The sequence below is a fragment of the Cnephaeus nilssonii genome (assembly GCF_951640355.1).
Source record: "Cnephaeus nilssonii genome assembly, chromosome: 12".
In the NCBI taxonomy this organism is placed as follows: Eukaryota; Metazoa; Chordata; class Mammalia; order Chiroptera; family Vespertilionidae; genus Cnephaeus; species Cnephaeus nilssonii.
Genome location: NC_137083.1, coordinates 81,638,700 through 81,660,008, shown reverse-complemented (window position 1 = coordinate 81,660,008; position 21,309 = coordinate 81,638,700). Strand labels below are relative to the sequence as shown.

Sequence of the window (21,309 nt, the reverse complement as noted above, 5' to 3'; positions counted from 1 at the left end):
TCCTTTGGATTTGCCTTCTGTTCCCAAAAGAGCTCAGTCATAAATGAGACGTTACTTTCCTTTTCTAAACAGTGAGAAAATTAATGAGCTATTCATAGTCGTATCTTGGCCTTCTGTCTTATTTTCCCATCGTCTGTCCACTGCTCAGGCCTGTTTTATGATAGTCGTACACAAAAGTATTGAAAACATTATGAAGAACAAATAACTCCCAACAATCCTAGTAATAGATAATTATCTAATTTTTTTATAAAGCTTCTGTTTTTAGGTCAGTCTAGTTTGAAGTGGATCTCTGTTCCCTCATGTTTTATGTGATATCCTCAGAGCTGTGCAGACAGGGGTCACCCTGCAGCACGGGAAGGTAGTCCATCATTGAGGAAAACTCATTAATGTTTATTAAAAGCTCTACAGTTCTAGCAGTTTATTTAGCAACTAGAGGCCTGGTGCATGAAATTCGTGCATGGGGGGGCGGTCCCCCTCAGCCCAGCCTTCACCCTCTCCAATCCGGGACCCCTCAGGGGATGTCTGACTGCCGGTCTAGACATCCCTCTCACAATTCTGGACCACTGGCTCCTAATCACTTGCCTGCCTGCCTGGTCGCCCCTAACTACCACCCCCTCCGCCAGCCTGATCCTCCCTCACTGCCTCTGTGTGCCAGCCTGATTGCCCCTAACTGCCCCCCCCTGCCAGCCTGGTCACCCCCAACTGCCCCCCCCCCGTTGACCTAGTCACCTCTCACAGCCCCCCATCCCAGCCGAATCGCCCCCAACTGCCCCCCCTGCTGGCCTGGTTGCCCCCAAATGCCCCTCCTGCCAGGCTGGTCCCCCCCAACTGCCCCCCCCCCCGCCAGCCTGGTTGCCCCACGCAGCCTGCTGTTCAGTCGTTTGGTCGTCCCTCACTAACCCCCCCCTGCCAGCCTGGGCGACGCCATCTTGTGGCTGTGGGCGCCACCATCTTTGAGAGTGTGACAGTCAATTAGCATATTCTCTCCTTATTGGCTGTGGGCACACCATTTTTGTGATGGCATGATGGTCAATTAGCATATCCCCTCTTTATTAGATAGGATGAGTTGAAACCACAGGATTTTCTGATTTTGTAAAATTTTTTTAAATTTAATAAATCTTTATTGTTCAGATTATTACAATTGTTACTCTTTTTTCCCCCCATAACTCCCCTCCTCCCGGTTCCCACCCCACCCTCTGCCCTTACCTCCCCCCCACTGTCCTCATCCATAGGTGTACGATTTTTGTCCAGTCTCTTCCCATACCCCCCACACCCCTTTCCCCCCGAGAATTGTCAGTCCACTTCCTTTCTATGCCCCTGATTCTATTATATTCACCAGTTTATTCTGTTCATCAGATTTTTTATTCACTTGATTTTTAGATTCACTTGTTGATAGACATGTATTTGTTTTTCATAATTTTTATCTTTACCTTTTTCTTCTTCTTCCTCTTCTTAAAGAATACCTTTCAGCCCTGACCGGTTTGGCTCAGTGGATAGAGTGTCGGCCTGTGGACTGAAGGGTCCCAGGTTCGATTCCAGTCAAGGGCATGTACCTTGGTTGCGGGCACATCCCCACTGGGGGCTGTGCAGAAGGCAGCTGATCAATGTTTCTCTCTCATCGATGTTTCTAACTATCCCTCTCCCTTCCTCTCTTTGAAGAATCAATAAAATATATTTTTTAAAAATATCAAAATACATTTTTTTAAAAAAAGAATACCTTTCAGCATTTCATATAATACTAGTTTGGCGGTGATGAACTCCTTTAGCTTTTTCTTATCTGTGAAGCTCTTTATCTGACCTTCAATTCTGAATGATAGCTTTGCTGGGTAGAGTAATCTTGGTTGTAGTTTCTTGCTATTCATCACTTTGAATATTTCTTGCCATTCCCTTCTGGCCTGCATAGTTTCTCAGCCTTTTGTAGCAATCATTAAATGTGCTGAGAATAACTAATTCCTGCAATATATAGTTAATTAGTAGTTTATTGTTGCCATACATTTTAAAATTTAAAATTGTATTTATTTTTGCATAACAAAAAGGCCATCCCTTTAATTTTAAAAAATTCTGATAAGCTGAAGGGGCATAATTTTTACCGTGACTTAAGTACATTGTGTATTAAAATGTTTTGTCTTACATGAGTTCTTTTTCCTTTCAGACTGTAAAACACATGTGGCCTTTCATTTGCCAATTTATAGAGAAGTTGTTTCGAGAAACCATAGAGCCAGCTGTGCGGGGAGCAAACACCCACCTCAGCACCTTTAGTTTCACGAGAGTTGACGTGGGTCAGCAGGTCAGTTTCTTCTGAAGTACCCTCACCTGTGTGCACATCAGATTGCTGTGGAAATAAAAAAGACGTGTTAAACTTCTCCCTGTTATTTCCCGGGGAAGGGCTTGGGGTGGGTGGTGCAGCTCCTCCAGATTCTGCCTCTCATGTGGTGCCCTCGCCTGGCCTGTCAGGGTCCTCACCTGCCCTCATCTGTCCACGGCGGTCTTTGGCCAGCTCAGGTTCACTGGGGCATTTCCCTTAGCTCCAGCCTGTCCTGCTACCCACACTCTTCTGTCAGAATCACCTTTGCACAGTTCTCAACAATCCGTTCTGTTGGAAAGGAGTTTGACACGTGAACTCACACTAAAGGTTCAGAAGTTGACAACAGGCATGAGGTATTTACCCTCAAGTTGTTTAAAACAAGTAAAGACTCCAGTGCCAGTCTTGTAGGCATCACCTTAGTCACACAGGGGAAGGGATAGATAGGTGTTGTTACTGGAATAATATTACCGGCATACCTCATTATATTGCTCTTTGCTTTATTGCACTTTGCAGATAGTGTGAGTTTTTTTACAAATTGAAGGTATGTGTCAACCCTAAGGCAAGCAAGTCCGTTGGCACCAATGACAGCATGTTTTTAAGCAAAAAAGTATTTTTTAATTAAGGTCTATACATTGTTTTGTTAATCCTCATCTGAGGGTATTTTTTCCATGGCTTTTCAGAGACAGTGGAGGGGTGGGGTGAGAAACTTCTATATGAGAGAGACACATATAGAACTCCTGAACTCGCCCCGACGGGGGTGGGGAGTGAACCCACAACCCAGGTACGTGCTCTTGACAGGGATTTGAACCTGTGACCACGTTCCTCATGTCTGTGGTTTCACGATAACCTCGTCCGCTCTTGAAGAACAGGTGAAGTAACTCGCTGATAGCGAGCCGGTTGGCACACCTGGGGCAGAGTTGTGATTCCCGCAGCCTGTGCCAAGCGCGTCTCCTCAGCTCGGTGCCGCCTGGTGGTTTCGCCATTTGGCTGTTTTGCCGTTGTTTGTGTTTTTACCATCCCTGCATTGAATATAAACCACTTCTCGCTCCAGCCCCTCAGGATCAATGGTGTCAAGGTATACACTGAAAATGTGGACAAAAGGCAAATTATTTTGGACCTTCAGATTAGGTAAGTTTTTATTTGTGTTCTGTTTGTGTCATAGTTGATGACATAGTGTCACTTAGCTATTCCCGTAAGGTGGATGTACCTGATGTTGGGGTTGGGCTAAAATCTTGATGAAGACCCAATTATTGTGCTCAGGTGCTTAGACACTCTGTGCAGCGCTCAGCAAGCCTCGTGCAGACACTCTCAGGTCGGGCGTGACCTCCTGCACCTGGAGCCCAGGGTTGCAGGTCAATTCGTACAGATTCCACCCAAAAGGCAGCTGCCATTTCATGGTTGTGTTAACAACAAATGCAAGCCCTGCACAGTGTGCTCAGTGGTTAGAGCATCGGCCTGCGCACAAAAGGGTCACGGGTTCGATTCCCAGTCAGGGCATGTACCTGGGTTGCAGATTTGATCCCCAGCCCTGATCAGGGCATGTGTGGGAGACAACCAATCAATTCATCTTTCTCACATCGATGTTTCTCTCTTTCTCTCTCTTCCTCCCTTCCATTCTCTTTAAAAGTCAGTGGGAAAAATATCCTCAGGTGAGGATTAAGAAAAAACAACAAAAAACACAGATGCAAGTCTTACATTCCACATCACACTCGTTCATGTTTTTCATATTAATGATTGAAATGTCTTTAAAAAATTTTTTTTTTTATTTCAGAGAGGAAGGGAGAGATAGATACATCAATGATGAGAGAGAAACATTGATCGGCTGCCTCCTGCATGCCCCCCACTGGGGATCCAGCCTGACCGGGAATTGAACCAATGACCTGGAGGTTCATAGGTCGACATTCAACCACTGAGCCACGCTGAAATGTCTTAATCAGTGAGAAAAATGATGCCTCAAACAGATACTTTTTTATACATTTCTAATCTTTTCATCCTCACCCAAGGATTTTTTCCTTTGATTTTTTTAGGGAGAGTGGAAGAGAGAGGGAAAGACAGAGAGAAACATTGATGTGTTTAGAGAAACACATCAATTGGTTGCCTCCTGCATGAACCCCAACTAGGGTCCAGGCTGGGGAGGAACCTGCAACCAAGGTACGTGCCCTTGACTGGAATCGAACCCGGGACCCTTTGTTCTGCAGGCCAGCGCTCTATCCACTGAGCCACACTGGCTAGGGCTGTGTTTCTGATCTTCACATCAAAGTCCCTGAGCTCTGTTAGTTCTCTTAGGCCTGGGGAGCAGATAATCCACACTGTGTTGTTTTAAACAAACATAGCTGTTTATAAAACAGATGAAAACTACATTCCATGGAGGCGCTGCTCTGGCCTGCATGTGGGAAGGGATATTTGTAGCAAACCCGTAACCTGCGGAGGCCTCCCCGGAGCAGTGTGTCTGCCGCCCGGCAGGGAAGCGGCCACACCAGGGCGCAGCTGTGCCTGCAGCCTGTGCTGATCACTCACTGTTTATTATTTTCGTCAGATTACTAGTATATGCCTTGCAAGTCTGTGGTGATGAGGAGAATGTAATACAGAACTTTTTCTTTGCTAGTTTTGTAGGAAACTGTGAGATTGATTTGGAGATCAAGCGATATTTTTGTAGAGCCGGTGTGCAAAGTATACAGGTAAGGTTTTTTTATTTCAGTCTTCTAAAATTTTCGATGCTCTATTTAAAAAGAAAGTGGCAAAACTTTTATTAACCAGGAATTTCTTTGAAGTTAAGTATTTTCTGCAGGGTCTACCTGATGCAGCACGGGGCCATCTGCATCTCCGTCCTGCGTCAGGGACTGGCTGTTACATGTTTTGGTTTCCATTTGCACTTAGATTCATGGCACAATGCGAGTGATCCTGGAACCACTGATTGGAGACATGCCCTTAGTGGGAGCCCTGTCTATCTTCTTCCTTAGGAAGCCAGTAAGTTGATGTTTATTTCGTGTCTGTCTGCCCTCTCACTGACAAGAACATAAACATATTGGACATACACACAGTGAAGGAGCAGCTCACTTCTTCCCTCTGACACGTGAGTCCTGTAAGTTCCCACCACTTTATGCCCTAGCGGAGGTTTCGTCTCTCCCCATAGACAGCTTATTTTCCTGACTATAAAAAGAATGTTTGTTACAAAAATTTGGAAATAATAGACTGCTTTTTTTAGTGTAGTTTGTAATTAACATTGTCACTGAGTATGATTTGTAGGTGTTTGCTCAATGACGCCTCATTCTCTATAGTGAATACCACATAGTTTCCATTTACTGACCAGGAATTGAGTCTAATCTGCCCAAGTCCCCAAACCAGTAAGTCCGGGAGCCTGCACCCAGCCCAGCCTGCCGACAGGCTGCCCTCACCGTCCTCACTGCTGCCCACAGGCAGAGCTGCCGTCACGCTTGGCACTGCCTGACCCAGAGCCTGCTTACAAACTGCAGTTAGTGGATGAAGGGTTAAAGTCATAGAGTCTATTTTGTTTTTTTAAAGAATCTTCTCAGGTGTTTTGTTTTATCTTTAATACGTTTTTATTGATTTCAGAGAGGAAGGGAGAGGGAAAGAGGGATGGAAACATCAATGATGAGAGAGAAGCATTGATCGGCTGCCTCCTGCACATCCCCCACTGGGGACTGAGCTTGCAACCTGGGCATGTGCCCTTGACCAGAATCGAACCTGGGACCCTTCAGTCTGCAGGCAGATGCTCTATCCACTGAGCCAAACCAGCTACGGCCATAAAGATTCTTTTTACTCAATTATATTCTAACACTTGGATAAACCATAATAAATGTTATCACTTCACATGGTTAGATTTGTATCTAAATCCATTTTTTTGTTATAAGTAGTCAATACATATTATTAGCCACAAAAATATCATTCCTATCTGGGCTCCTCCTCACCGAGGCTCCTCCCCTCAGGAGCCTCCTCCCTCTCCTGGTGAATCCTCCCCTACATGGCTCCTCCTCATGGGTCCACAGCCTCTGAATGGCATTCGACTCAGCTCTGTGCTCAGTAGGCTTTGCTCAGCACTAGGGCATCTTCCCAAGGCGCAGACTGACCCCGGGGTAGTCTCTGGTGCAGACAGTTATCGTGGTCTAGATGGGGTCTCTGTCCTCCTTTCCGGGCACTGCCCCATGAGGATCCAAGTTCCAACCGCAGGGCAGCACTGTAATCGGGGGATAGTACAACCACATCACCCCTCACCTGTCCTTGTCCAGAACGCTGCCCTCAGCCCTGGCTGTCCTTTCCAGGACAGAGGTGGTCAGTTTCCTCCTCGGCCCACACAGTCCTGTGCAGGGGGCACATGGCTTGTGACCTGTTGGAAAGCACAGCAGGTCTGTCCCCACACAGCTCAGTAAGCGTCTGATGGATGAACTGATCTGTTTCTCAAACAGCTCTTCACAAATGCCCTTTTGTTCCCTTAGATGAGCCCTTCGGAGGCACCATTGCTATCATGTGTAGTTTAAAATGGGAATCTTTATTGTATAATTTGATGCAAATAACTAAATACAAATTATTGTTGTTGGGTTTATCTAGACAAATTATAAGTGGTACTTTTTCTGTATAAAAACACAAAAAGAATTAAGTATCTTTACTTTCTATTTCCACTAACATTATTATTCTCACTTGCCTTCTATTGCTTAAATAATGGGCTTATTTTGAACGTATTGTAATGACTATAGTCCCCCCCCCCCCCCCCTTATACACGGATTTACTCTCTATGGTTTCATTTACCTGTGGTCAACCTTGGTCTGAAAATAATTAAATGGAAAATTCCAGAAATAAACAAGTCATAAGTTTTAAATTGCACGCCATTCTGAGCATTGTGATAAAATCTCATGCTGGCCTGCTTTGTCCCACCTGGGACATGAATCATCTTTTGTCCAGGTCTCCAGGATGCATAGCTCCCACCCGTTAGTCACCTAGTAACCGTCTCCGTGATCAGATCAGCTGTCATAGTGCCCGTATTCGAGTAATTATTGTTGTTAACCTCTTAATGTGCCTGACTTATAAATTAAACTGTATCATAGGTTTGTATTTTTTAGTCATCACCTGAAGACATTCTTAGAGGAAAGGAGAGAGAGAAAAACAATTGATGTGAGAGAGAAACATTGATTTGTTGCTTCCTCGACTGGGAATTGAGCCCACAATCCAGGTATGTGCCCTTACCAGAAATCGAACCTGCAATCTTTGGTTCAAGGGACAATGTACCAACCAGCTGAGCCACCCGGCGGGCTCATAGGTATTTATATACAGGAAAAAAACATAGTATATACAGGGTTCAGAACTGGCAGCCTTTCGCTGCACAGTATGATGCACAACCAGCTGAGCCAACTGGCCAGTCATAGGTATTGACATGAGGAAACGTAGTGTATATACAGGGGTCAGTGGTAGCCATCCTTTTAGGCATCCACTGGGGGTCTTGGAACATAGTCTCCTCAGATTAGGGGGGGACTATGCACAGGACATGGTGAAATTCAAAAGCTACTAAAGAACTTTTGTGTTAAATTTTAACTTATTAAAATTTTGAGAAATGAGATCCATAAAAGGTTTTATATCCATGTTGTTTTTCACATACAAATTGTATAAAAGCCAGTGTATTTAAGAAATTTTTATTAATATGTATAAAGAAACCTAACCTTTAGCAAATTGCTGAGTATTTATAATTTATAAGGAATTTTTAACAATTTAATGAAGGGCTCCCTTTTTTTTTTTTAATTTCAGAATCAAAATCTTTAAATCTCCCTCAAAACTTAGTAATACTCTTCCTTAGGTTAGTGTGGATATTCTAGGTGTGTTTACCTTAAAAATAACATCATAGTATTAATTTACAAGGAAAGTTCTAGTGCTGAGAGAAGGAGGAGGCTGTGAAAAGTCCATTTGCATATATATATGAAGAGCCAGGGGCCGTCACAACCGATCAGGCAGGCTGCTGGGGTGACGAGGCCGGCATGGAGGGCAGTGAGGGATGACCAAAACAACCCAACAACCGGTCACCATGAGGTGCATGGAGCACCTCTCGGGCCCTCCCCCGCAGCCCACAGGCTCCGATTGCAGCAAGGCTGGCTGCCAAAGGGCAGGTGGTGGCGGGCGGGAGGCTGCGAAGGGCCAAGGCGTGGCTATGAAGGGCCCAGGCTCAGGCCAGAAATGGCAGCAGCAACAGCGGGGTAATGGGAGTGTGGCGCCTTCCCGATCCGCCAGGTCTCCCACAGAGGGAGGCCAGACTGTGGCTTAGGCTGGGGGCCGAGGCAGAGGCGGTTAGGGGCGATCAGACTGACAGGAAAGCAAATTAAGGTCTTTCAGGCCAGCGGGGGCGGGGGGGCCAAGTTAGGGGCAATCAGGCTGGCGGGGGGGCAAGTTTGGGTCGATCAGGCCGGCGGGGGGCGGGGGGGGGCAAGGAAGGGGCAATCAGGCCGGCAGGCTGAGGCAGTTAGGGGTGATCAGGCCGGCAGGCAGAGGGGTTAGGGGCAATCAGGCAGGCAGGCAGGCGAGCTGTTAAGAGCCAGCAGTCCAGGATTGCTAGAGGGATCTCCGACTGCCGGTTTAAACTGGCAGTTAGACATCCCCCAAGGGGTCTCAGATTGCGAGAGGGTGCAGGCTGGGCTGAGGAAACCACCCCCTCCCCCCGTGCATGAATTTCATGCACCAGGCCTCTAGTCTGTAATAATAAAAGCATAATATGCTAATTAGACTGTACAGCTGAACGACCTTCTGGACATCATTCCGACGAAGCCACCGTGGCGGGGGCCGAGGCAGAGATGGTTAGGGGCAATCAGGCAGGCAGGCAGAATGGTTAGGGGTGATCAGGCAGGGAGAGGGGTTAGGGGCGATCAGGCAGGCAGGCAGGCAAGCAGTTAGGAGCCAGCGGTCCCAGGTTGCGAGAGGGATGGTCAGATATCCCCCAAGGGGTCCCGGATTGTGAGAGGGTGCAGGCTGGGCTGAGGAACACACCCCCATCTCGTGCACAAATTTTGTGTACTGGGCCTCAAGTTTCCTTATATGGTGAGTAAAGTCACCACCCATGCTTCAAAGAGAGGGAGTGTATTTTCAGTTACTTTCAGCTGGAAAATAAGGAACAGAATTCACTGCCTGCTGCCAAGTAATTCTCACCGGGGCAGTCCAGCTGGAGAGATTTCGGTTTCTTATTATCCGGATGATTTAGAAGTGCAGTGTCAGAGAACCTTTCGAAGCCTTTGCACATCTTCCTGCTTGTTGATTTCTTTAGACTAGTTTTGATAATGTGTTGCTTGTTCCGGAAAACTAAACAAAGCCGTGAGGTGCTGAGCTGTGGAGCACATCTGTCTGATGGTGCAGCCAGCGCGACCGTCATTCAACCTGGTTTTCCGCTCCTGCTTCTTTCTCCTCCCACTTTGTGCTTTGCACAACTTATTTCATTTCTCTAAGCCTCAGTTTTCCCATCTGTAACAAGGGGATTACAGTAATACCGGTGTCAGAGATTAAATGTGAAGATTGAATAAATGTCGATGATACAAGTCCTCGAGTTTTTAAGAAATTACACATTTTCCTACATGTAGGTTTCGCATTCTGGTGGGGTCCTGACATCAGAGATCAAGTACCGGTAAGCACACATGCTGGGGTGAAGGTTCTGGTAAGAGCCGGAACAAGCCAGTTGTCTACTCCTGCCCCTCCGTGGGCCTGGTGGCCACTCCCTTCTGCCATCAGGACCGTTGTTGGCACGGCCCCGACAGCTCGTAGGGTGTTGGAGTCCTCAGGTCTGTGGCCGTCCCAGGAGGAATGGTCAGACTAGAGAGTCCAGAGCGTGTCCAGGAGACGAGTCGTGTGCTCTGAGCGTGCTGACCCTCAGGGGCTCCCAGCCAACAGAGGGCGGGCCTCCCACGTTTGAACCAGAGGTTCCTTTCTTCGTCTCCAAGATGAAAGTGACATCTTCCTGTCAGAGTGAGCGGGAGAAGAAGTTGAGTCCCATTAGCTGGGACTCCAGCAGCTGAGGTGCCTTAAGCAAAAGCGGGGCTTTGTTTGACCAGGGAGCCGGTATTGGTGTCTCAGGAACCTCTGCAGGGGCTGCAGGGGAGGGAGCCCTGTGACATCTCCCACCCACACTTCGCCTTCACTCTGTTCTCTCCGCTGAGGCCAGCGGCCTCTGGTCTCCAGTCCACACGCCAGTCATGGCTGCCAGCGCTCCCAAGCGGCAGTGCGTCTTCCCACCTGTCTCCCTCCATCCCTCTCTGCTGAGCGGGTCAGACACGGACCCTAGACCGGCGGGAGTGGGAAGGTTGAGGTGTTGGAAGCCAGTCCTACAACCCTGAGGAGGAGGCAGCAGTGAGGTGGAGGGCAGGCCAGGCAGACAGGCCCACGGGAACCCCAGGCCACAGGCCAGGAGGGTCCCACCCGCCCCTCACACTAAGTCCCAGGAGCTTTGGCAGTATTGGTCTGCAGGTCTCTGAGCTTCTGTGTCTGTGGTTCTGACAGCTCGCATGGATGTGGACAGGCTGGCCCATCCAGTGGGGGGATGGGAGCTCCGCATTGTCCTGCCCCTGCTGGCTCTCGGGCTGGTGTCTCTCGGTGAGTGCCCTCCTCGTGCCGTGTCTGTGGTGGGTTGTGTGCAGGTGGGTTTGCACGTGTTGGTCCAGCAACACGGGATCTCTGGTGGGCAGGCCTGTGTTGGTGTCCTAGCCTCCCCAAGGCACACACATGTCTTCTCTCTCCCTGTCCCCCAGCTGCAGTGGGCTTGACCTGTGTGTCCCTCCCCTGTGGCTTCTGCTTCTTACAGTGGAAAGTGGGTGCTGTCTTTCCAGCAGCGGCTGCTGCCGCCCTGCCTCACCCCTGCAGGGAGTGTCGCCCGGGCCCAGGCCCAGGCCCTCAGCCAGCACACTCTGCGGCCCGAGTGGTTGCACATGCCCTGTGTCTGGATCTCAGAGGGTTACACTGTCTTACCCCCACTTTGCCTTTAGCAGTTAAGATCTAACTGGAATAGTCCACCTGCCGGCGGGGGGGGGGGGGGGGGGGTGCGAGGGGGGCAGTGGGGCCCGGGCTTCACCTCGAGCTGCCTGTGAGGAAGAGTTTCAGGCTGGCTGGCGCCGGCCACCTCGGCTCCTGTACATTGAAGAGTGATGCTCTTTCCGGTTTTCTGTATCCCAGGTAGAAGCTGCAGATCCTGGGAGCTTGAAAACATAAGGAAAATAACTTGACCTTTACCACTAGCCAAACCGACTAATTCAGAAACACTGGAGAAGGGCGGGAGCCACCAGTCTGTATTTTTAAGGGACTTCCCGGTGATTCACAGTCTGTTCCGCAGAAATGATTCACGTGGGACGCCTGGTGCGCAGAGTGCCGAAGTAAACCACTGTGTCCGTAGGTACAGGGGATGGGAGAGCAGCGGGGCGGGCCGTCTGTCCCTGAGGCTCGCACTCGCTCACCTTGTAGGTGGACTCGGCCGCTCGCTGCTTGTTCGGTGTCCCGGGAAGGGCCGCAGCAGCCCTCGGCGGTTTCCTGCCTGGAAACACGACTCCCTGGCTCTTCAGTTTCCCGAAACAGCTCTGAGTCATCCAGGCGCAGGGCGACGGGCACTAATTTTAGCTGCTTGTCCCTCCTCGTGGGTTCCTCCCTGTGTCCCTGTGTGGACTCCAGCCTCAGCTTTCAGGCCTCTCTCACACTGGGTCCCACACGCACTCACACTCATTCTCGCTCCCTCACACTTGTCCTCACACACTCCCTCGCCCTCACTCGCTGTTCCCCCCTTTGTCCTCGCTGGGCCCTCCTGTCCCAGCTCCCTCTTCAGGGCCTTGGACGGGCCTTCTGTCTGCACGCCAGTCTCTTCTCAAACCCGCGGAGTCCTGCTCCGCCTCTCCCGCACTGCCTCCCCGGCGGGTTGTTTCTCTGAACCTGGGCAGCATTTGCACAAGCGGATCTCGTCATTTTGACAAGGGCCATGGGTTTGGCCCTGTGACCTGAGGAGTTCATCTCGGTATCGACCTGCCAGGCGACCCGCCCGTGACAGGGCCTCTCATTGGCCATTGGCTGAGGAGGGTTTCCTTAGCTTCCTGGTTCTGCATCGTGGCCGGGCCTGGGATGGCTGTTCCTCAAATCCCTGGTCCTCTTAGTGGGAAAGGTCTGTGGTGATGATGAGCGTGGGGCGGGGTGCTTACTCCTGGGTTGTTTTGCTTCTGGACCTGAGGGTGGGGAGGAGGGGAGCATGATCCTTACTGCTATTAGCCTTGAAAGTTTACATCTTGTTTCTCTTTTGCTGAAAAATCTCAGTCTTTCAGGACTTTTAAAACCGGTTGCTTTTTAGTTTGGTCTTTTCAAGAGAACCTGGACTCCTTTAATTCATGCTTATTTATAACCACTTCCCAAAGGGATTGGAGCCAGAATGTGATACTCTAGCTATATGGGTAATGAGATCATGCAATTTCACTTAGCTTTCCCCCCACAAATATAAACACAAGTAAGTGCAGTATCCATTTCGATAGGAAAAGCTGTGTTTCTAATCAATAGTTTTTACCCATCCCCATCCACCTAATGGAATCATAGCCAACTGTGTAGGAATTATTGTAAGATAAATATCCACTAGAAAAATGAGCGAAAACCTCCAAATGTTGAATGAATGGAACATGCTCCACTAATATCAGGAAAATGGGGGTGGTGGGGGGGAAATATCAGGAAAATGCAATTTGAAACAGTGATAAAGTACCATTTTTTAACTGCCAAATGGATTGATTCTTAATATCTCTTTTTGTTGAGGTTATAAACAAGAAACATTTTCATACACTTTTGGTGGGAATATAAGTAGGGATAGCCTTCTTTATGGTAATTAGGTGGCACTATCAAATAACAAAGTGAACATGTATCTGATCAGGATGTCTACTTTTTAAATGCCAGTTTGCATGCGCACATCAGAACATGATGTAAAAAAATATTCACTCAATATCCTAAGTGCCCATCCATAGGAGGATAGGAGGGTAGATGTATAAATTGTTATATGATTTTACTGGAGAAAACTGACATTGAAAAATAAAACAACAGGCAGCTCTTCATGTACCCACAGGGCACAATGGCCTTGATGGTTTATAAAGTGAAAAGCAAGGTGCAGAACAGTGAAAAGAAACAAATCTCTGCCCTGGCTGGTTTGGCTCAGTGGATAGAGTGTTGGCCTGGGGACTAAAGGGTCCCGGGTTCAATTCCAGTCAAGGGCACATGCCTGGGTTGCGGGCTCAATCCCCAGTGGGGCGTGCAGGAGGCAGCTGATCAGTGATTCTCATCATTGATGTTTCAGTCTCTCCCTTTCCCTACTCTGAAATCAATAAAAATATATTTAAAAAAAGAGAAAGAAATCTCGATGATTTGATTTGATAATTGGAAATAACTTGGATAACATTTTTTGCCCTGTTTTTAAACAGCTTTTAGAAATTAACTGGACAGGACTGACTAACCTTCTGGATATCCCAGGACTGAAGTAAGTATGCTGCCATGTGCTGTGGTTAGCTCGCTGATGGTGTGACGTGCCTCTGGGCTCAAACGCGCTTATGCAGAGGGTCGTAGGACGTCAGACTCCGTCACTCACCCTTCCGTTCACCTTTTGTTCATCACAAAGGTGCCTTTCAGTATAAGTGTTTCAGAATAGTGGCAGCCTTCTAATATTCCACAAATCAATTTTTAAATTTGGTTTTTCTTTTCCCAGAAATATACAGACAACTTAAAAAGTGAATGAATGTTTCAAAACTAGCCCTTTCTGCGTTCTTGCCTCCTTGGAGTTGGATGTCAATCCTGGGCCTGGGAGCCAAGGGGGAGGGAAAGCCCATGTTCCCCCATCATCCTTGGGAGTCCCTCCACTCACCAGTAGCCATGCAGCGTCTTGGCGGGAGACTTGCCACGTGAGCATGGAGTCCGTAGGCCTTACATCACTCCTGGGAGAGGTTCTGCTTGGGTCACAGTCCACAGTCTTACCTGGTGGGAGGTGACTGCAGCAAACCTGGTCATCTACCAAGCTGGGTGGGCTGCGATTAGAGCCTCCAAACCTGCTTCTGCTGGCTTTACTAAGGGGGGCACCACCCGGAGGTTAAAGGTGCCCTGCTGACATGTTAGCATGGCCCCTGGTCCTCACGGGAGCGGTCTCACCACTGCCCTGGACACCCACCTGCCGTGAGTGCTGCGCTATTGCCCACTGAGTGGCGGTGGCCTTCCCACTGCCCAGCGGGTGCTCTTATAGGTATGGTTACTCTACGTCTGAGAAGTGGAATCTCAGCCCCTAGCAGGCCCAGAGGTGGCTTCTGTCGCAGGGACACTCACTTGTGTAGCTTGCAGAGGCGTGCACATGCACGCTACCCGATTCTCACATTTACCCCAAAGAGTAGGCAAGAAACATACTAAAAGTGTGTTTGTTTCTTTAGCCTCCACAATTTTATTCAAATCCCTGAGTTCTCTGTTCAGTGTATATAGTATTTCAAAATTATTACAGTATTGAATCTCCTAATGCAGTGTGAAAAACCTGTAAATTTCTTTATTGCCCTAGGAACTCTGCATATCCATATATATAAAGAGCCAGGGGCCATCACAACTGAAACAACTGAGCAGACGCCCGAGTGGGCAACAGGCCAATAGGGGGGATTAGTGAAGGACGACCAAACGACTGAGCAGCAGGCTGCGTGGGGCGACCATGCCGGCAGGGGGTTAGTGAGGGATGACCAAATGACTGAAAAAGCAGGCTGCGTGGGTAGTTAGGGGCAACCAGGCCAGCACAGGGGGGCTGTTGGGGGTGACCAGTCTGGCAGGTGGAGCAGTTAGGGGCAACCAGGCCGGCAGGGGTGGCAGTGAGGGGCGACCAGGCTGGCAGAGGAGGGTAGTTGGGGGCGACCAGGCCTGCAGGGGAGGGAAGTTGCAGGGGGGAACCAGACCTGCAGGGGAGGGCAGTTGGGGGTGACCAGGCCTGCAGGGAAGGATAGTTAGGGGTGACCAGGTTGGCAAGGGATGGCAGTTAGAGGTGACCAGGCTGGCAGGGGAGGGCAGTTGGGGGCAATCGGGCCGGCAAGGGAGCAGTTAGGTGTCGATCAGGCTGGCAGGGGAGTGGTTAGGGGGTGATCAGGCTGGCAGGCAGAAGCAGTTAGGGGCAATCAGGCAGGTAGGCAGGCAGGCGAGTGGTTGGGAGCCAGTAGTTCTGGATTGTGAGAGGGATGTCCCAGATTGGAGAGGGTGCAGGCTGGGCTGAGGGACACCCCACCCCCGTGCACGAATTTCGTGCACCGGCCCTCTAGTCCTATCTAATAAAAGTAATATGCAAATTAACAATCACTCCGCTATACCCACAAGCCAATCAGGAGTGAGTATGCAAATTAACACAACCAAGATGGCTGCAGCCCTGGAGAGAGCAGGAGGGAGGCTTGGGTTTCCCCAGCGATGGAGGAAGTCAAGCTTTCCGCACACCCTTGCCGGCCCAGGCCTCCGCTTAAGGCTACAAAGTTTCAATTGTAGAAGATAAGTAAATCCCAACAAAAATGGCAGCAGCCACGGAGCTGGAGAGAGCAGGAGGCTAGGGTTGCCCCCGGTGATGAAGGAAGCCAAGCTTCTGCAGCCCTGGCTTGCTTTAGCCTCCACTTAAGGCTACAGAGTTTCAATTATAGGAGATAAATAAATCCTAACAAAAATGGCTGCCACCACAGAGGGAGCAGAAGGCTTGGCTCTGCTCAAGGCTACAAAGTTTCAATTATAGAAGATAAATCCCAGATCCCAGGGCCTCTGCTTGGGTCGCCGGGGGGCGTGGCCAGCCTGCAAACCACCACAGGCCCCTCGCCCAGGCCGCCCCATGTCTCAAGGGTACCCCCATCCTGACCTGGGACACCCTTCAGGGCAAACCAGCTGGCCCCCACCATGCACCAGGCCTCTATCCTATCTAATAAAAGAGTAATATGCAGATTGACCATCACTCCAACACACAAGATGGCTTCCCCCATGTGGTCAAAGATCCTGCTCCCATGTGGACACAACATGGCCAGCCTGGGAGGGCAGTTGGGAAGGACCAGGCCTGCAAGGGAGGGCAGTTGTGGGCAATCAGGCCAGCAGGGGAGGGCAGTTGGGAGGGACCAGGCCTGCAAGGGAGGGCAGTTGGGGGCGATCAGGCCTGCAGGGGAGGGCAGTTAGGGGTGACCAGGCCGGCAGAGGAGGAAAGTTGGGGGCAAACAGGCTGGCAGCAGAGCAGTTAGACATCAATCAGGCTGGCAGGGGGGTGGTTAGGGGGTGATGAGGCTGGCAGGCAGAAGTGGTTAGGGGCAATCAGGAAGGCAGGCAGGTGAGCAGTTGCGAGCCAACAGTCCTGGATTATGAGAGGGATGTCCAACTGCCCGTTTGGTTCTGGCCTAAACAGGCAGTCGGACATGCCTCAAGGGGTCCTAGATTGGAGAGGGTGCAAGCTGGGCTGAGGGACACCCCCCCTCCCATGCACGAATTTCGTGCACCGGGCCTCTGGTATATTGTAAGAGAGAAACTTAATGTAATAAACATAGACTATGTAAAAAGATGTTATAGTATTATCTGAGCTTTTATGGATATTTGAAATATTTTATGGTAAAGAAATTTAATGAAACATATTAGTTACTCATTATTAAATCAATGATAGAGTTATGTAGGAAATGTCATTTAGGACTTATGAAATGCAGTCGATGCTGCCTTCTGTTCCCAGAATAAACCCTCCATAACTGGTACGGTGGCAGGACCACATCTAATGGACTGACCTGCTGGTTTTAAACGTGTTTTGGGGAAGAGACCACTCCTACCCTATAAATGTGTGGGTGGTTGTATCACGTTTGTGGTGTGTTTACTGCTGAAGGCGATAACGAGTGTGGAAGTGTCTGATGACTGTTCCGTTCTTTTTTCTTCCCACCTAACAGTGGTTTATCAGATACCATCATTTTGGATATAATATCAAACTATCTGGTTCTTCCCAATCGAATCACTGTTCCACTCGTCAGTGAAGTTCAAATAGCCCAGTTGCGGTTTCCGATACCAAAGGTAAGCGTGTCCTGGCCTCTCTTACCACTTACACATAGACATACCCTCCCGCCACTTCGCGTGTTCCTCCTCACAGCCCTGCCACACGGACTGTGGTGCTTTAGGGTGCTTGTCGCACACTCCGTGTGCAGCTCGACCTCAGCTGGGAACGATGGTACCTACTGTCATCTCAGCCAGCATCCTGTCTGTACCGACAACACCTGACAGCTTCGTCTCCGCGATGGGGGCGGTTTCCTCTCAGTCTGAGAGGTGACGAGGAGCACGGGGGAAGCTAAAATGGAGACCTTCCTGTGCTGCCAGGCAGGGACATGGCCCAGCATGTTCCTCAGGGGGTTCCCAGGGAAAGGCTGCCCTGCCAAACGGTGACCTTCCCATCTTGGTTTGCCTGGAAAGAAGTGAGTGAATATTTCACTTTTTCTGTTAAACATTTTAGGAAAAGAGTCCATGAATAGTGTGTATTTCAGAGTTTTAGTTTCCCATCTACAAACAGGGTTAATGACAGTATCTCATAGGGTTGTTCTAAAAACAGAACAGAGCACGGCCTGGGCACAGGTCCGACCTGTAACGTTAGTGTCACTTATGGGGTCAGAGCAAAGCTGGACTGTCTGATCTGACTGCTCTGACCCCGCTCGGCTCCGGAGCGCGGTGTCCCTCGGGGCCTCTGCAGAAGTTGCTCACCCACTCCCTCTGCCACTGCCTCTTGTCTGAGGAGTCCCACCGGGCCCTCTGTCCTGCCCGCTGTGTTTCCCGACATGTCACATAGCTGTCACCTCTGCGCCGCGCTCCTGCGACGGCCGGTCAGCACCAGCCGTGTCCTGTCTGGGATGACCCAGTGAGCAGGTGGCGCTCTTGTCTTCTCCAGGGTGTTCTAAGGATACACTTCATTGAAGCTCAGGACCTCCAGGGGAAGGACACGTACCTTAAGGGACTTGTCAAGGGAAAGTCAGACCCCTATGGAGTTATTCGAGTTGGCAACCAGATCTTCCAAAGCAAGGTCATCAAAGAGAACCTGAGTCCAAAGTGGAACGAGGTGTACGAGGTAAGGCCCGCCTCGGCTGCCACGGCTTCATCCTAAACCCCGCTTCCGTTCCTGTCACCCAGGCTATAGTTCATTTAGGTGGCGATTTAAATTCTCTTCACTTCAGATTCCCATCTTTAAAAAGCATTGCACCTTCTGTCTTCTCCACACAACATTCTTGTCATACCAACACTTAAGATTTTAGATCTTAATTACATAAAAAGATCACAATGAATAATTGGCAAAATTTCTCATAATGTGAATGTTTTATGTTATTAACACGTACATATGCAAAAATGAGATTAGGTACTGTCTTGTAAATTTATCATTTAACACACCTGAACATGGATATATGCCAGTAAATATAGACAGACCTGTCCCTAGCTGGTTTGGCTCAATGGATAGAGCGTTGGTCTGTGCACCGAAGGGTCCCAGGTTCGATTCCGGTCAAGAGCACGTACCTCATTTGCAGGCTACTCCCCGGTCCGGGCTCTGGTTGGGGCTCATGCAGGAGGCAAACAATTGATGTGTTTCTCTCACATTGATGTTTCTCTCTCATGTCTTTCCCTCTCCCTTCCACTCTCTAAAATCAATGGAAAAATGTCCTCAGGTGAGAATTAAATATATGTACACATACAGATCTATATACTAGAGGCCCGGTGCATGAAATTCATGCACTGGTAGGATCCCTAGCGGCTGCCAGCTGCTGGCTGGGTACTCCCTTCCCCCGGTCGCCTGCTGCCACTGCCACTGGCCAAGGCCTCCCTCCCGTCCCCTGGCTGGCCCCACCCCCTGGTCGAACTCCCAGATGAATTGTCTCCTGGTCAAGGGGACAACTCGCACACTACGCTTTTACTATATAGGATAGAGACGGACCTGATTTACAGTAGCCATTCACTGAGAAGATGCTGCCATTTCTTTTCCTGGAGAAAGCTCAGCTGCTAGTTCAGTACGTACTAACTGGTGCGGTGCAAGTGTCAGCCACCTTTCCCCAGGCAAAGCTCCTCAGCGTGGAACCGCTGCACCATGAGCTACCTGTGCTGGGAGCAGTGCGTCCCCCAGGACTAGTGTGGGTCACGCTCCACCAGCTTCTCAGCCCCAGTCCTGCCTGTCACCGAATTCCTTACCTTCGAGTGGCGCTTGTGGTGGTTGGTTACCCGAGGACAGCGTCTGGGTGGGGCCTGCACCTCTGCAGGCCTGTCCTGTGCTGGAGCCATTGAACTCGGACCCTGGGACCCCCGACCTGAAACAAGCACAGCGGGCTGGGCTGCGTGGGCGCACGTCTCCGTGCGGGAGATGACGTGGTTCACACTTAGAAAAGGGAAGGGCTTCCGAGGCCTTGCACCGGAGGCAGCACGGTGCTGTCGCTGTAACCACGTGCTCAGTGGGGGCACTGTTGGTGAAATGTCAGTCACTGCCATCACTGACCTTCCAGGCCTTGGTCCATGAGCATCCTGGGCAGGAGCTGGAGATTGAGCTCTTTGATGAAGACCCAGACAAGGACGACTTTCTGGGAAGGTAAGTCCTTGGCGACTGAGCAGAGCGCGGGTCACGCTTTATTTTTAAAAATCTCTTAAAACTAACTTCACTGACAGATTTGTGTACATGTTGAGTGGGATTTTAAGTGGCTGTTAGATATAACATTGCCTCACTTAGGCTGCCTGACACGCTTAGGGCCTAACAAGCTCTTGTGGGAGTAAGAGGAGGCGAGCTTCTGGCTCTGTGCCTGTCAGCGGCCACCGGCACAAGCAGCCAGATCCACTAACCTGACTGAGTGAGACACAATTCAAAAGTCACTTTGGTTGTTGCGCTTGCCCCGTTTTCAGTGCTCAGTAGCCCCTGTGGCTTTGGCCCTGCAGGCCAGGGCAGCTCTCTGCACCAGGCAGGCGGCCTTGCTGTGGCTTGTAGGAATGGGTTTTTACACATTATTGTTAATGCAAAAACAGTCAAACCTGTAAAGAATTTTTGTGAGTTTATTTGAGCCAAAATGTCGACCGTTGCTGGGAAGCAGTATCTCAACAGATTGAGATAATGGTCCTGAGAATGGCAGGTTTTCATCTATTTTTATACGTTCAATCAAAGGAGGAGACGTAGGTGGGTCACATGAAATCCATTGGTGGTAGACTAGAGAGGCGGGAGAAAGCAGAGTGGGGGGACTCTGGGAGTGGATAAAAAGTAAAATGGTAGACCCATAGTTAGATGGGTGCAGGACAGCCAACAGTCTGCTCTTGATAAACTGTAGCATTTCGTTGTGTTTCTGGAGTCCTCTTTCACAGACATGCCTAGGTGGGCTGTGAGAAGTGTGCTTCTGTGCTCTGAAGCTGTCGTGTTGTTTCTCTAGTCTCCTGATCGATCTGGCCGAAGTGGAAAAGGAGCGCCTTCTAGATGAAGTAAGTTTTCTGCGAGTCTTGTTCTACTTAGGAACACTGGCTCTTTCCTGCCCCTCCCCATCCTGAAAACTCAGCATTTGCCCCTGAGATAGGAGAACTTAAGCTTGTTCGTAATAGCGAAGTGAAAAGAAGTCTGAGACCAAGTCACAGCGTGCGTGCCGAGTACCTACCACATACGCGGGACATTTCCTGACGACACCTGCACAAGCCGGCTTCCTTCAGGCAGCTGTCGGTCCCGCGCCTTTTAAAGATGCTGGCGCCACAGCGGCGGCGCTGTGCTGTCCATGGGAGGTTGTCACGCGAAGGCGTCTAAAGGCAGAGGGCCTGGCAGCGAGCAGACGCCCCTTCAAGCAGGATACTGCTGTTGGAAGGAGAGTGTGAGGAGGGAGAGTGGCGGCTTCTGAGCGACGTGTGGGACCGACCAAGGAAAGCGTCGTCACCACGGCAGCGCTGTGGTCAGAGCGGCCAAGCGCTCCTGGCCATCGCTCGGCGGGAGTGCGAGCCGCCGGTGTGCGCAGGGCCTGGGCCGCAGCGGCTCTTCTAGCACCGTCCAGCCGCCTTTGGGTCATTGCTTTGTGGTTTTTGAGTTG

The 21,309-nt window shown here is 49.9% G+C and overlaps 1 protein-coding gene across 3 annotated transcripts in view; it reads left to right on the top strand.

Moving 5' to 3' along the window:
- Window positions 1–21,309, top strand: part of ESYT2 (extended synaptotagmin 2) — a 71,019-nt gene that overhangs the window by 25,165 nt on the left and 24,545 nt on the right. For all 3 annotated transcript variants that reach the window (XM_079786680.1, XM_079786679.1, XM_079786681.1), the window contains exons 3-11: window positions 2,153–2,287; window positions 3,357–3,433; window positions 4,911–4,983; window positions 5,183–5,272; window positions 13,711–13,766; window positions 17,191–17,311; window positions 18,174–18,350; window positions 19,765–19,847; window positions 20,671–20,719. In XM_079786680.1, coding sequence (XP_079642806.1) covers window positions 2,153–2,287; window positions 3,357–3,433; window positions 4,911–4,983; window positions 5,183–5,272; window positions 13,711–13,766; window positions 17,191–17,311; window positions 18,174–18,350; window positions 19,765–19,847; window positions 20,671–20,719 — 861 coding nt within the window. The remainder of the gene's footprint in view (window positions 1–2,152; window positions 2,288–3,356; window positions 3,434–4,910; window positions 4,984–5,182; window positions 5,273–13,710; window positions 13,767–17,190; window positions 17,312–18,173; window positions 18,351–19,764; window positions 19,848–20,670; window positions 20,720–21,309) is intronic.